Source organism: Miscanthus floridulus, chromosome 3 (assembly GCF_019320115.1).
Source record: "Miscanthus floridulus cultivar M001 chromosome 3, ASM1932011v1, whole genome shotgun sequence".
NCBI lineage: Eukaryota > Viridiplantae > Streptophyta > Magnoliopsida > Poales > Poaceae > Miscanthus > Miscanthus floridulus.
Window position 1 is genome coordinate 137,151,291 of NC_089582.1, and position 14,828 is coordinate 137,166,118.

The 14,828-nt window shown below is 42.3% G+C and overlaps 1 protein-coding gene and 1 pseudogene across 1 annotated transcript in view; one reads left to right on the top strand and one right to left on the bottom strand.

Annotated features, from left to right (window-relative positions):
• Window positions 1–622: 622 nt before the first annotated feature.
• The window catches only part of LOC136544519 (uncharacterized), a 121,102-nt gene continuing 106,896 nt past the window's right edge, over window positions 623–14,828 (top strand). The window contains exons 1-3 of the mRNA XM_066536656.1: window positions 623–681; window positions 1,231–1,338; window positions 3,345–3,399. Of these exons, the coding sequence (XP_066392753.1) occupies window positions 632–681; window positions 1,231–1,338; window positions 3,345–3,399 (213 nt within the window). The 5' untranslated portion in view covers window positions 623–631. The remainder of the gene's footprint in view (window positions 682–1,230; window positions 1,339–3,344; window positions 3,400–14,828) is intronic.
• The window catches only part of LOC136542566 (ervatamin-C-like), a 68,487-nt pseudogene continuing 57,094 nt past the window's right edge, over window positions 3,436–14,828 (bottom strand).

Consider the following 14,828-nt stretch of genomic DNA (forward strand, 5'->3'; position numbering starts at 1 on the left):
CTCTCTTGTGGTTTTATTCGTGTTTCAACGATCATTGCTTTTTCATAATATCTTTGCAACTAGATAGCATGCTCATAATGGCCGAATTATTTTAATCTAGGTTGTCACATGTTGCGGGTTCATGCATGTTAATCATGTTTAAGCTTTAACAAAACCAGGTGTCGTGCGGCAGACGCAGGTTTTAGATTAGTTTAATCATTTTTATTTGCACGTTCCTTCTTCATGGACCCCAATTTGGCTGAACTGCCGAGCTTGGTTATGCATTAACTCATAATTAATTTCACTTGTTCAAACATGTCTTCCCATGCACGTGTATTCGGCAATCAGGTCTCAACGTGTATTCATCTTACAATTAGCTGAACGGTTTATGAACTCATTGGCAGACAGCTCTCTATAGCTGTATGTCGTTGTAAGTGGCTTCAGGGCCGTATATGTGGAACTGTCTGGTATTACCCGACATGTTCCGGTTTGACATTTAATTGTTTTATCCCTTGTTAGTTTTCAGGTCAAACTGACTGGCACGCTTCCGGATAACGAAGCACCCGGGAACCCGATTGAAGCTACGCTTTTCGGCTTGCTGTGTGTGAGGCACAGTGCGTCACATTTTGTGTCAACAAATGGTGTTACCAGCATGCGGTCCATGGTCAATCTTGGCTCCGAGGTGTACATGCAAGCAGAAGTGTAAGCCTTGCCCCTTCACCAATTCTCAACCAACCAAGAGAATGCTTACAGTGTTTACATTACCCAATCGAATAGATTGAGTTTTTCAGTTGAAATATCTGGTATACCCTAAACATGCAAAAGGTCTGAAATATGACTTACTTTTATTTCTGACTGAAAATTAGAAATAGTGTTTACGGTGATTGCCCTGGTCTAAAAATAGATGTTTGGCTGTTTACACATATGGAAAAGAGATTGTATAAGAGCAGATTAGTTTTACAATTGTGGTCATTGATTTGTAGGTTATAATACAGGAAGCAAACTTGGAACTTTCTCATCTTGATATGCTCTCAAGCTAGTTTTTACTTTTAACTTCAGTCTTACCTTATTTTCTTTAACAAGCTGTTATTTAGGTTCGTAAAGTTAGAATAGTTGAGGAAACTTAATAAAGAACTAACAATGTCGCTTCTCTTGAAACATGGGTGATAAAGTCTTTCTATATATGCCTATAATCAGATTTCATGAACTGCTGAGATCTAAATATTCCTTGTTGTATGATGATTTCTGTAGACCGGACACAAGGCATATTTTTGTGGATATTGGTCTAGGTTTTCATGTGGAATTTACTTGGCAAGAAGCTTTACAGTTCATATCTATAAGAGAGGCAAGGTTGACTAGGTAAGTCAATTCTGATCGAATTTTTTAGTATGATATATTTTTTTGATGCAGCATTCTGTTCTGTTAAAGTGACTTTTCAAAAATAATATTGATTATTGAGGTCTGGGAAAGATTCTGGTATTTTGTGCTTGCTGGTCAATACGGTGCTTGACACCCAAAAAAAGATAATAACTTGTGAGTTTTTCTAGTAGGAAATGCAGATTTTAGCTCCAAAGGAAAAAAAAGCAGATGCAAATAAAAGAAAAAAATGCAGATATTGCTATATTAGCTCTAAATCCTGGTAAAAAATTATGATTTGGGACTTGGGAGCATCTAATAAATGTACATATTTAGTTTTGTTGGAGCTTGTCTTCATCAGACATCATCCGTAGAATGTGTAGCATATCATAGAGCTGGCTATGGCATGTTACTTGTGCCTTTGACAAATATGCCCATGCGTTGCTATAAGTGAATCCATATGGATACATTGTCACCTTATGAGGGTAAATGTGATTTTTTGTAAAAGTGTGTCCGTTATATATCTTTCTATGCCATTTTTGTAAAAGTGTGTCAGTAAGTAGTTTGGGTGAAGAACAGAGGCTTGCATAGACTTGGAAGCACACTCACCCAACGGATGAACCACGCTAGCTGTTAGGGGGAGTGGGGGACATATGCAGGCCTCCTCCCATTTCCCATTAATCTTGGAAGCATGTTCACGGGCAGAAGCCGTTGAACTGAAGAAAGCTGCCGCCTGATCCAGTCCATGGCGATCTGCTGGGATCGCGTGAGGGGAGGGAATATGGCAGTCTGCGTCGAGGATGGGAGGAGTCACGGACGGGATGAGCCAAGATTGATGGAAGATTTGTGATCTGATCTGATTTCTGTTCTGGCTTTGAAGTTGAAGTTGAAGCTGCTTTTTTTGTTAGATAGACGTGATCCGTGAGAACACAATTGGAGTAGGTGGGAACACATGGAGATCAGGATGGAAAAAATTGCAATTGAGAGACGGATAATTTTTCTTCATGTTTCTTAGTTTCTTCGTTTTATTATTTAGGCGGACAGTTTCCCTTCTGAACTTCGGATTTCCTAGTTTTCTTCCATTCATTTTTTTCTTCCAACTGGTTTTTTCCACATGTGGGAGGAGATGAATGATGGACGAAGAAAAAGGAGGGAGAAAATTACTCCTTTTAATGTTAGGTAGAGATTGGTATGGCAACATTATTGATAAAAGCTACTCCGCTTTTTTAAATAACAAAATCATTCAGTTGCTTGTTTGTATGGTCATTATTGGTATTTGGAGATCAATAGTTTCACATGCTCTGGGGGAATGGTCAGTGCTGCATTTATCAGGATAAAAGTATAGTCATATCAAAACCACTAATACACTATGCTACAGTGAAATACCCCACAGTTGAATAGGTATGTAGCCTATGCTCTTTTAGCCTGGTCTGGGATTGTTCTATTGATCTCTAAACCCTCTAGTTTAGACAACTCATCCGTCATAGTATAGTCTAAGCATTGACTGGAGAGGTTTTGTTGGACATCAGTTTGCTCAAAGGATATAATCACAGATTTGATGGTCTTGTTAGTGCTAATGTATCTTGTTACGCGATGGAAGAGACATCTTTCTGTTGAATTTCAATAGCAAGTTAGCCACTGAATCTAAGCAGATCTTCTGAAGTGATTGTTCATATTTGTGTACCCTGGAGTCTGATTCCAGAAGTCATCACATTATACTCTTGAAACACATCAGGCTTCTTAGAGAGAAGCTTCACTGTTTAAGCTTGACCGCTAGCATTATTGTTTTATCTCTTTGCCTGATCCTGTGATCCTGTGTTTGTTTCATTTATGGTCGAACACTTTCCTTCTGCATTTTTGGGTTCCCATGACTAAAATTTATCGATAGGTTGATGTTTCATTTTAGAAAGTTTCATGGTTAAATACTCTAATCATGTTATATACATGTTTAGATGTCCCTGAAGCAACATTTTTCTAGATTTTAACCTTGGAAATCTTGCACTTTGCAGGCAAATAGATGAATACACACATCTCATCGCAAGCATAAAAACACAAATCAAATTGGTATGTACAATGTATTATAATTGTCTAGGTGTTCCATTATGTCGTAGATCATACCCTCTCGGTTCCAAATTATAAAACATTTTGGTCTTTTTAGATACGATGCTTTTACTATGTATTTAACATAGTGTATATCTAAGTGCATAACAAAAGATATAAATCTAGAAAGGCCAAAACATCTTATAATTTGGAATGGAGTAAATGATAGGTGTTCTTGCATATGCCGTTATCTGCTTAAATCCAGATATTACTGTGCCCTACTGCTTAGCCATTGGTAATTCCGCACGCAGGTATGTGAAGGTATCTGCGAAGTGCTGCAGCTGCCAGCGGAGAAAGAGTTATCGCCTAGGAATACGTGGTAGAATTTGGTTCTCGCTGGAGCAGGGGGTTGGTGTGCTGCCGTCGAATGTAGTGCAGTTCTGCAAACATGGTTCCATTTGTACATCTCTGATGAACTCCTGCAGTTGAAACTATTGAGGTGTCGAGAGTATCTTAGACCAGACAACGAGGTTCCCCTTCGTACTACAACAATCTTTTCGACGACACCACGTACAACTCATACTGATTTCTAAGTTTTCAATGCGTTGGCATATGGCCTCGAGGGTTTCCTGCTGAAGTGCAGTGCACACCGGCGAAAGTGAAGCATCTCGCTCGCCGATTTGCAGTTTATTTGAGCCTCTTATCCAAGTCCAAGTTGAGCTCACATCACCGGGTAGGACGGCCTGCTGGCGATTCCGCACAAGCCTTCCCTGACCCCGACGCGCCTCTCCATGCGCACGTACACATTCTCGCCCCACGAGTTCTTGACGATCCAGTACTTGTGGTCGCCGACGTCGGCGCCGTACCCGACCACTGTGACGGCGTGGTTGATTCCGGCGTCGCAGGGGCCCGGCAGCACCCGCCCTTGTAGTGCTGGAAGGTGACGGCGTTGATGGACACGACGACCGGCTGCTGCGCCACGGCGCGCTCCAGCGCGGCCTCGCTGTTGGGCGGAACAGCCGCGCCGCCGTGGATCCTGCCCATGCGGATCCTGCCGCGCCTGCACTGCCCCTGCTTGCTCTCGTAGGGGTACTCCCACGCGGTGGCGAGGCCGCCGTTGCGGGCGACCCACCACATGGTCGTCGCGGGATCGCCGCTGCCGCATCCGTAGTTGGGCGGGGCGGCGCAGTCCACGAGCTCCTGCTCTGACAGGGAGACGAGACGGCCCGTCCGTAGCTTGTACAGGCTCTCTCGATCGACGCCACCGCGGCGAACGCCCAGCAAGAGCCTGCAGTGCAAGGACATGTCACGAGGATGCTGGATACAAATGCATATTTATCATGTTCATGGCACGTGGACAAGGCATCATCTTTTGCTGACGTACGTACCACAGGTCATTTGGTGCTTGATGGGAGTCACAGCACCCCAGGCCCTCTAGTCGACGCTGTAGGGAACCTGGCCGAAGGCGTCGCCCGAGTAGCTGCTGTTGCGACGCGTGGCGGCGTCGAGCTGCTGCGTCACGGCCTTGTCGCGGGCTGCGAGCACCTGCCCGGGCGGCATGGTGTACGCGGCCAGGAACTCGTCGCTCGTGAGGTCGGTGAACTGGTTCTCACCGAGCTGGTACGAGAATGGGTACGTGCGACCCTCGCTGACCAAGGCAATTCGGGAGGACCACTTCGCCTCTCCGAGCGTCAAGGTGCCGAGCTCCGCTCATCTAGAGTTTCACCCGCTAAGGGCGGCACCTGGGTCGTTAGACCACGGCGAGAGAACTTCTCACTGCGGTGCTGATTTTTAGGGCAGTGTACACCATTGCCCCGGAACTGGCCCCGGTCACAGGTGCGACCCCCTCCCCCAAATTCACCCCTGTTATACTTTATACTGATGACTCTAGGTACTGTGATCGGCTACACTACCCACCCTACCCACTTCTCACACCCTTTCCTGAAGTTGAATTCCATAAGTTTGATGGCTCTAACCCACGTTTGTGGATCAAACGCTGTGAAACATACTTTGATGTCTATCAAACTGATCCAAGTCTTTGGGTTCGTTTAGCTACTATGCGTTTAGTTGGTTTTGCGGCACTTTGGTTTCAGACTATGCAAACTGCCATCAGTAAAATGTCATGAGAATCCTTTGTAGTAGCTATCTGCAATAGGTTTGACAAAGATGAGCACAATCACCTGTTGCGACATTTCTTTCACATTAAGCAAACCACTACAGTCTCTGAATATGTTGAACAATTCAGTGACCAGTTATTAGCCCATGATCCATCTTTTCCTGCTACTGTTATTACAAACCGCTTCCTTGATGGTCTTAAAAAGGATATACGTGCGGTGGTTATGATGCACAGACCTTAAGATTTAGATACTGCTAGCTCTTTGACATTTTTGCAGGAAGAAGCTTCTCAAGACCAACCTATCAGGAGATCTGATTTGGGATCTTATTCAAAGAGAAACAATCAAGAACGTGTCAAAGCACCTTTTGCAACATCTTCTAATTTTGCAAGACTTGTCGAAGATAAGAAGCCACCTGATCCTGACAAGACTAGGCATACAGGGGAGGCTAAATTGATTGCATTGAAGAATTATAGAAGATCCAAAGGCTTGTGTTTCAAATGTGGAGAAAAATAGGGACCCAACCATAAGTGTCCTCCTTTTATTTCTCTCAATGCTATAGAAGACATCTGGAAATGTATTGCTGATCATGAAGATCTAGTTATCGTAACCAAAGCAGTAGAATCTGACTCAGGTGATGATCTGATGGCTATCTCTATCAGTCCCATTGATCTCTATACAAGCTTTGAATGGCATTGAAGGCTCTAGAACAATTAGACTGAGAGGTTATCTTCAAGGAAAAGAAGTATTTATGTTGATTGATTCTAGAAGCTCAAATAGCTTTGTCAGTGATCTTGTTGCAGCTAATGTTTCTCCATGGCAACCACTATCTCAGTCAGTAACTGTCAGAGTAGCTAATGGAGAGGTTCTGTCATGTACTCATGAGTTACGTGATCAGCTCTGGGGCACACAAGGGCATACTTTTTGTACTACACTGAAAATCATTCCAATCCGAGGTTATGATATCATATTAGGAATGGACTGGCTGGAAACCCACAACCCTATGAAAATTCACTGGGTGAATAGATGGTTACAATTCTCCTATCAAGACAAGCTAATAACTCTTCAAGGAATTCCTTCTACTGTCCAACTAGGGCCTCCGGTTTGTCACAATCAATTGCTAGCCTTTGACAAGACAGGCTCTATATTATATTTGGTACAAATTCAAGCAATGGAACCTGCTGCACCTCAAGACCCATCATTACCTCTGGATCTCCAGCACTTGCTGGATCAATTCAAGCCAATCTTCGAGCCTCCAACAACACTCCCACCCTCATGGTTGGGAGACCACTCCATTCCACTATTAGATGGTGCTCAACCATTTTGCCTCAGACCTTATCACTACAACCCCGCCCAGAAGACAGAGATAGAGAATCAGATAGCTGACATGCTCGAGAAGGGATGGATTCAAGCTAGTACAAGTCCTTACTCATCCCCTGCTTTACTGGTGCGCAAGAAAACCGGGGATTGACGTTTATGCGTCGATTTTCGAAGACTGAATGCACTGACAAAGAAGAATAAGTACCCCCTGCCTATCATTGAGGAACTTCTAGAGGAATTACATGGCTCTTCTTGGTTCACATCTCTTGATCTTTGTTCTGGGTTTCATCAAATACACATGGCAGTCGGGGAAGAGTTCAAAATGGCATTTTAGACTCATAATGGACACTACGAGTACAAGGTCATGCCGTATGGAGTAACAGGAGGTCCAGTAACTTTTCAAACAGTTATGAACCTAATACTGGCTCCTTTGCTCAGAAAATGTGTGGTCATATTTATAGACGACATTCTGATTTATAGTAAATCTTGGGGAGATCATCTTTTGCATATACAAGAAGTTCTTAGTATACTGCAACAAAACCATTTTCATGTCAAGATGTCCAAGTGCTCATTTACAAAAAAAAAATAATAATTGTCTTATCTTGGTCACATTGTCAGTGGACAAGGTGTTGCCATAGATCCCTCAAAGATAGCCTCTATCCAAGAATGGCCACAACCACATAATCAAAAAGAGCTATGCAACTTTTTAGGCATGGTGGGATATTACAGAAGATTTGTTTCGTAGTTTGGGCTTCTGTGCAAACCTCTTACCAACCTGTTAAAAAAGGGATCTCTGTTCGTGTGGACATCAGAAACCAAAGCTGTTTTTCAGGCCCTCAAGAAGGCATTGGTTTCAGCATCGGTTCTGGCATTACCCAATTTCAACTTGCCTTTCACTATTGAAACGGATGCCTCGGCAAAAGGCATTGGTGTTGTCCTACAACAGCAAGGTCACCCAATTGCATATGTAAGTAAGGCACTTGGAGTAAAGGCTCAAGGGTTTTCAACATACGAGAAGGAGTGTTTGGCAATCTTGATGGCGGTGGATCATTGGCATCATTACTTGCAATCTTCCTCTTTCACAATACTCACTGATCAGAAAAGTCTAATTCACTTAGATGATCAGAGATTATCAACCCCTATTCAACACAAGGCATCAACCAAATTGATGGGTCTATCATATCAAATTGTGTACAAAAAGGGCATGGATAACAAAGTAGCGGATGCCCTCTCATGAGTATCACAGGCTCCCTCTTATGATATCTCTGCTATCTCCATAGTGCAACCACTTTGGCTTCAAGAGATTCAAGATTCTTATACAGTAGATTCTCAAGCTACTAAACTATTGTCTGAACTCTCTATTTCCTCTCCATGTGTCTTGTATTCACTAAAGGATGGCATCATTCGATACAAGGAGAGAATTTGGGTGGGTCATCAACCAGCCTTGCAGTCTAAGATCATCTCCTCTCTACATGCAAGCGTTATTGGCGGCCACTCTGGTTATAAGGTCACTTACAAGAGAGTCAAACATCTATTTGCATGGTTTAAGCTTAAACAATCTATCCAAGAATTCATTGCCCAGTGCACTATATGTCAGCAAGCAAAAGCCAAGAGAGTGGCTTATCCAAGTCTATTGGCACCTTTACCCATCCCTGACCATGCTTGGCACACAGTAACTCTTGATTTTATAGAGGGTCTTCCAAAGTCTACTGGATACAACTGCATATTAGTGGTGGTAGATAAATTTTCAAAATATGCTCATTTTGTTCCCCTTTCCCACCCTTTCACTGCTCTTCAAGTAGCAGTAGCCTATCTAAACAACATTTTCAAACTCCATGGCCTCCCTACAGTTATGGTTTCAGATAGGGATAAAAATTTTACTAGCAACATTTGGCAAGAATTGTTTAAACTCCTTGGCACCGACTTGAGAATGAGTAGCACCTATCACCCACAAACTGATGTCTAGACAGAGCATGTTAACCAATGTCTTGAAACTTACTTAAGGTGTTTCCTGCATGCTTGTCCTGCAAAATGGTCTCAATGGCTTACATTGGCAGAATACTGGTATAACACGTCATTCCATTCTTCTCTTGGTCAAAGTCCATTCCTAGTACTTTATGGTCATGAACCAAAGCATTTTGGTATTGATATCTCTCAAGCTTGTAAATCAAGTGACCTCCAGGGATGGTTGGAAGAAAGAACTTTAGTGCAATCACTGGTCTGTCAGCATCTTGTCAGAGCCCAAAACAAAATGAAAGCTTAGGCTGATAGACATAGAGCACCTCAATCATTTCAACTAGGTGATTATGTATATCTTAAAGCCCAACCATATGTGCAGACTTCTTTGGCACCTAGATCTTCCAACAAATTGGCTTTCCGTTTCTTTGGGCAATTTCTGATAACTGAAAAGATTGGTCAATCAGCTTATCGTGAAAAGCAAGTGAAGTTAAGATCAATGAACCAATATGATCACGTGATGATATAAAGTGGATCATATCATTGTTGATCGTGTTGGTGCATGTGTTGCATCGACATTGGATGAGATGGAATGGAATGTGCAAGGCAAAGGTATAACCTAGGGCATTTCATTTCACCAGTCATAGGTGTGTAGAGAAGTTGATGACCGAGTTTAGGATAGATTGCCGTACTATCAAGAGCGGCAAACTTGTTTGTATATTGGTTATCTAGTGCCACTCGAGTGATCTAACTTTGCATCATCGCTAGGATTGAGTAGCGTGGCAAGTTGAGTGGCTAATCCTTTGGGAATTGTTTGTGAAAATGCTAACACACATACACATGGTGGTGTACACTTGGTGGTGTTGGTACATTTACAAAGGAGATGAAGTTGGAGTTGATGTGGATCAACTTGGCGAAGGAACAGAGGCAAGGGTTCAAAACTCCACCGGCGCCCTATACAGAAAAGATAGGGTTTCACAGAACTAATCGAACGCTGGCCTCGGTAGGACCGGCGCATCCAGTCAGTGGCAGCAGTGAGCGCGTGGTCTCGGTCTCATGACTGGACGCTCAGGGTCTGCGTTCGGTCAGTGCTGACGTATGGTGACGTAGGTGGCACTGGAATTAGGCACATGGGCATAGAACTGATCGGACGCTGGTCTACGTCTGGTCATGGTGGATCAGACACGTCTAGTGGTCGCAAAACAGAGGCTCAGGAAACTCTCTGGAAATGACCGGACTCAAGCGCATCAGCGTCTGGTCATTCACTGTGCAACGTTTGGTCGCAACTTAACCATTGAGATCGGGCAGCTTCAGTTGAACACAGAGCGACATGTGGACGGCGTAGAGCGACCGGACGCTGGCTGGGTGCGTCTGGTCGATCTAACCAGAGCGTCTGGTCGTCCTAAAATTTTCCCAGTGAAGGGGTAACAGCTAGTTTAGCCCATGAGGCTATAAATAGAAGGTGGTCTCGGCCATGGCTGGTGCTGAGCACCTCGGGGGACTTTGTGTCCATGCTTGAGAGTGCTTGGGAGCCCTCCATCTGACATATACTTGATAGTGATCATTCGATTGTGTGAGAGAACGATTCTAGTGTGATTGCATCATGAGGTTGCATCGAGTGGCACTAGGTGTTCGAGTTGTAAGCCGGTGGTGCTTATTACTCTTGGAGGTTGCCACCTCCTAGATGGCTTGGTGGTGGTCTCCGTCGAAGCCCACAAGAAGCTTGTGTGGTGCTCTGGAGAAGAGCTTTGTGAGGGGCATTGTGCTCACCCCGCGGGAGCCGCGAAGAGTAACTCTAGTAAAGCGTGTCAGTGAGCTACCCTCACTTTTGGGGTAGGTTCTTGCGGTGCCCGACGTGCGGGCTTGGCGGGTGATGCCAATTAGCCGTCGAACCACCAAGTGAGCGGTCGACACAACGGGGACTAGCGTGTTGGCAAGCATGTGAACCTCAGGAGAAAAATCACCGTGTCAACCTTGTTCTTCCCATTGGTTTGCAATCCCCTTTCACAAGCTTGTATTTATATTCCATATTCATTGTGCTTGTGTAGTTGCTCTTGTAATTAGTTAGCTTGTGTAGCTTACTAGTTACCTTCTTGCTTGTGTAGCATAGAAGTAGCTCCCTTACGTGGCTAATTTGGTTTGTGTAACCTTGTTAGTCATATTGCTTAGTTTGTGTAGCTAAGTAATTGCGCTCTCTAATTTGGCATTGGTTGCCTTATTATTGAACATTGCTAGTGAGCTTAGGTGGCTTTATGCTTTTGCTTACTAACTTGTGTAGGAGCTCCCTTGTTGCTTGAAGCACTAGTGGCATAGGTTTGTGTGACCTTGCTTCTAAAATTGATTAGGTAAGCTCTAGCTAGCCCGGCACCTTTGTTGTATAATTAGGATCTTTATAAGGTGCTTGTAAACTTTGATAGAAGGGTGTATTCTTGGCTAGACCGATAGTTTTAATTCCGCACTTGTTTCGGTTAGCTGACGCGATTAAATTTAGAAATGACTATTCACCCCCCTCTAGTCGTTATCTCGACCTTACAAGTGGTATCAGAGCTAGGTCTCTCATTTGTGGTCTTCACCGACCCGAGAGGATGGCATCTAGTGGACTAGATGTTTGTGAGACACACATTTTTTATGACACAAACTTTGCACTTTGGAAAAATCACGTGCTTGATCATTTTCATGCAAAGGGACATAAGTTTTGGTGGATTGTCACTAGTGGTCTCACTCATGTCTTGGATCATAGAAATCTCACCAAAGCTCAAAGAGTTCTCTATGAACTTGATGCACATGCTTGTTTTCTAATGGATGCTTTGAGTTTTGATTTGATGAAACAAGTAAACATCATGGGAACCACTCATGAGATATGAGAGTCCATCAAGGGCACCTTCGGTGATTCCTCCACATGGGATGATGGCAAATTCAAGAAGGAGGATGAGCCTAAGAAGGAGGCGCATGAGTGTGTCGAGCATGATCACAATTTGGTGATTGTGAAAGATTGCTCCACCTCATGGTCAAGTGATGATGATGATGATCGATTCACTACAAGTTCACTTGACAAGGTTGATGATGCCACAAGTGTTGCACATGAAGATTCTACCTTAAGCACACTTGGTGGTGATCTTGACGATGTTGGTTCATGCTCAAGCCATGATGATGATTCTACTACAAGCTCTCCTACTACACCACATTGTTTCATATCACAAGGTGACACCAAGGTATCAAATAATAATGTGATTAATCATGTTGATTCATATGATGAGCTTGTTAGTAGACTTGCTAGCATGACCGCGTCTTTAGAAAATGAGAAAGCTAAAACAATGAAATTAGAAAATGAAAACTTATTTCTAAAGAACTCTTGTGAAGAACATAAGAAATTACTTGATGCTCTTAAATCTTCACATGATGAGCTAAAATTGAATCATGAGACACTACTTGCATCTCATGAAGAATTATTAGAACAACAGGCTTCTCTCATTAAAGTGTTTACAAAGAAACTTAAAAATAATGAGAGCTCATCACATGGATCAAATGGCAAATTGCAAAATGTTGCTAACCCTTGTGGTGTAGACAAGAAGCATGTATCCACCTCTTATGATGATTTATTAGATATGCCATGCTCTTCACAATTAGATGCTTGTTCTACTTCTATGTCTTGTGAGACTAACCTTTTGAAGGAGAACAATGAGCTCAATGAATAAGTGAAGAAATTGAGCAACAAGTTAGAGAGGTGCTACAACTCTCAAGTCACCTTTGAGCATATGTTGAAGACTCAAAGAAACTTTGATGACAAGAGTGGCGTCAGCTTCAAGACTAGCAAAGTCAATCATCAAAAAAGCCTCAATGACATAAGTGGCATTGGTTTCAACAAGAGCAAGATCAAGGGCAAAAGATGGGGCAAGAGAAGATATGAAAGAGAGATGAAGAAGCAAGAACAAGAGAAGCTCTCTTATTTCATGTGCTTCAAGTGCCATGAAGTGGCACATCTTGCAAATGGTTGCCCCAATGAAGAAAAGCTCAAGTTGAAGAAAGAAGAAGAGAGGCTAAGGCATGTTAAGTCCTTCAAGTGCCGCACATGGGGTCATCTCACCTCTATGTGCACAACCAAGCAATTAGTGAAGCAACTAGAAGAGCCTCAACCAAAGCCACAAGTTGAGTGAGAGAAGATGCCCCAAGAGCAAATCAATATCAACCATGAAGATGGTGGTGATTTGATGATAAAGAAGAAGAAAACTAGAAGGGGTGAAAAAGCAAGAGAAAGAGCAATGCGTCCAAGGATAAATCAAGATGCAAAGCAAGTGAGCATGAACAAAGAAGAGAAAATGGAGAAGATTGCTCACATGAGATGCTATAGTTGTGACACATTGGGCCACCTAGCTTTGGGTTGTCCAAACAAGCTTGATAAGAAGGCTCAAGCAAACAAGGAGAAGCAAGGCAATGAGAAGCACAACATGAGCAAGGAAGAAAAGGCTCAAGCAAAGAGAAAGTGCTACTCATGCCGGGAAAGGGGACACATGGCATATTCATGTCCCCTAGGTAACACTCCTAAGCCTATTTCAATTGATGATGATTCTATGCTTAGGAAGGATGGTAATGGTACCTCTATGGTTGCTATTGCAAAATATCCCGCTACTCATACTAAGGCATTGCCTAAGTATGTTGCTCCTAACTTGAGAGGACCCAAAATTATTTGGGTACCATCAAAAAGTAGATGATTGTTTGTAGGTACCATCGGCATTGGAGACTTGATTTAATTAATTTCATATTAATCATCATATGTTGAATCAAGATATGAAGGCTAGTGCACATCCAAATCCAATGCCATGATAATTGAGTGAAGTCCAAATATGCTACATCATACAAGTGCTATAATTCAAGTTGTTGGTGATTCATTGGATATATTTGATGACTTGCAAATAATTGAGTTGAAGCTTGCTAGTTGAATGATCATGAGCTAGCCAAGGTATATCTCTTGTTGATCATTCCATTTGGGTGCATATGAGTTGATTGAATTGGATAAATATGCAATGTTGCTTGCTATAAGATGTTTGAATAGATAAATTGACTAGTAGTCAAGTTTGGATTGATTTGATGGATAAATTCATGAGATAACTTTTAATGAGTGATTGAATGGATATATGTCTTGTGAAAGTATTCAAACAAGTTAGTTTCAAGCTTGATTCATATTTGATGAAGTATAGCTCAATTGTTGAAATCTGTCCTATATTACAAAATCTGAGCTAGTTGTGATCTTAGCCATGTTTGAGTGATCAAAACTTATTGGATTGGCATAAAAATTGGTGTACATGCTCTAGACTTATGGTATGAGATGCTGTACAAATTTCATGATAATTAGATAAGAGATGCTTTGATTTTGGGGTAGATCTTGTCAGCTATAGTGCAGCAGTTTTTAGCATATAGCAGTGGTGGAAGAATTGAAATCTGGTAGCAATCTAGAAGTCAAACAAAGCTCAAATTTTTACAGAGGCTAGATAACTTAGTGAAGAACATCTCCACTAAATTTTGTGATATTTGTATTTGTACTTTGGGAGATATGTTTATTTCTTTGAAGGGTACAGAATCTCCCAAAAAAGTGACAAATGTTGGATTGATCTAGAGTCACTTTGATTGAAAGGTCCTCAAGTTTGAAACATATTTACAAGTGTTTGAGGTACCTAAGTTTGGTTTTAAAATGATCTAGAAGCATGACAAGCAAAGAGTACAAGGTCATTTGATTATGGAAGTGTGCTTTGCACATATTTGGTACTCAAATGAAGATCAAGACCAAGCTCAAGATGAAGATGAAGTTTGAGTTCTAGTGACTATTAGAAATTATTTGGTGGAAAGAAATAGACTTAAACAAGTAGAAAGAAAAGGACTTAAAGAAGGAATCAAGGTTACTCATCAAGTTAAGTCCATCACTTGGATCAATCAATCATGCTATTTCAAGTGAGTTTCAAGAATGGTTCTTTGGAAAGAGGTCACTTCTCCCTAGTGTAGGGGCTTGTCGTCTATGTATAGGTAAACCAAGTGTGGTACTTGGAAGGCTAGCATGGAAGTGGTTATCCA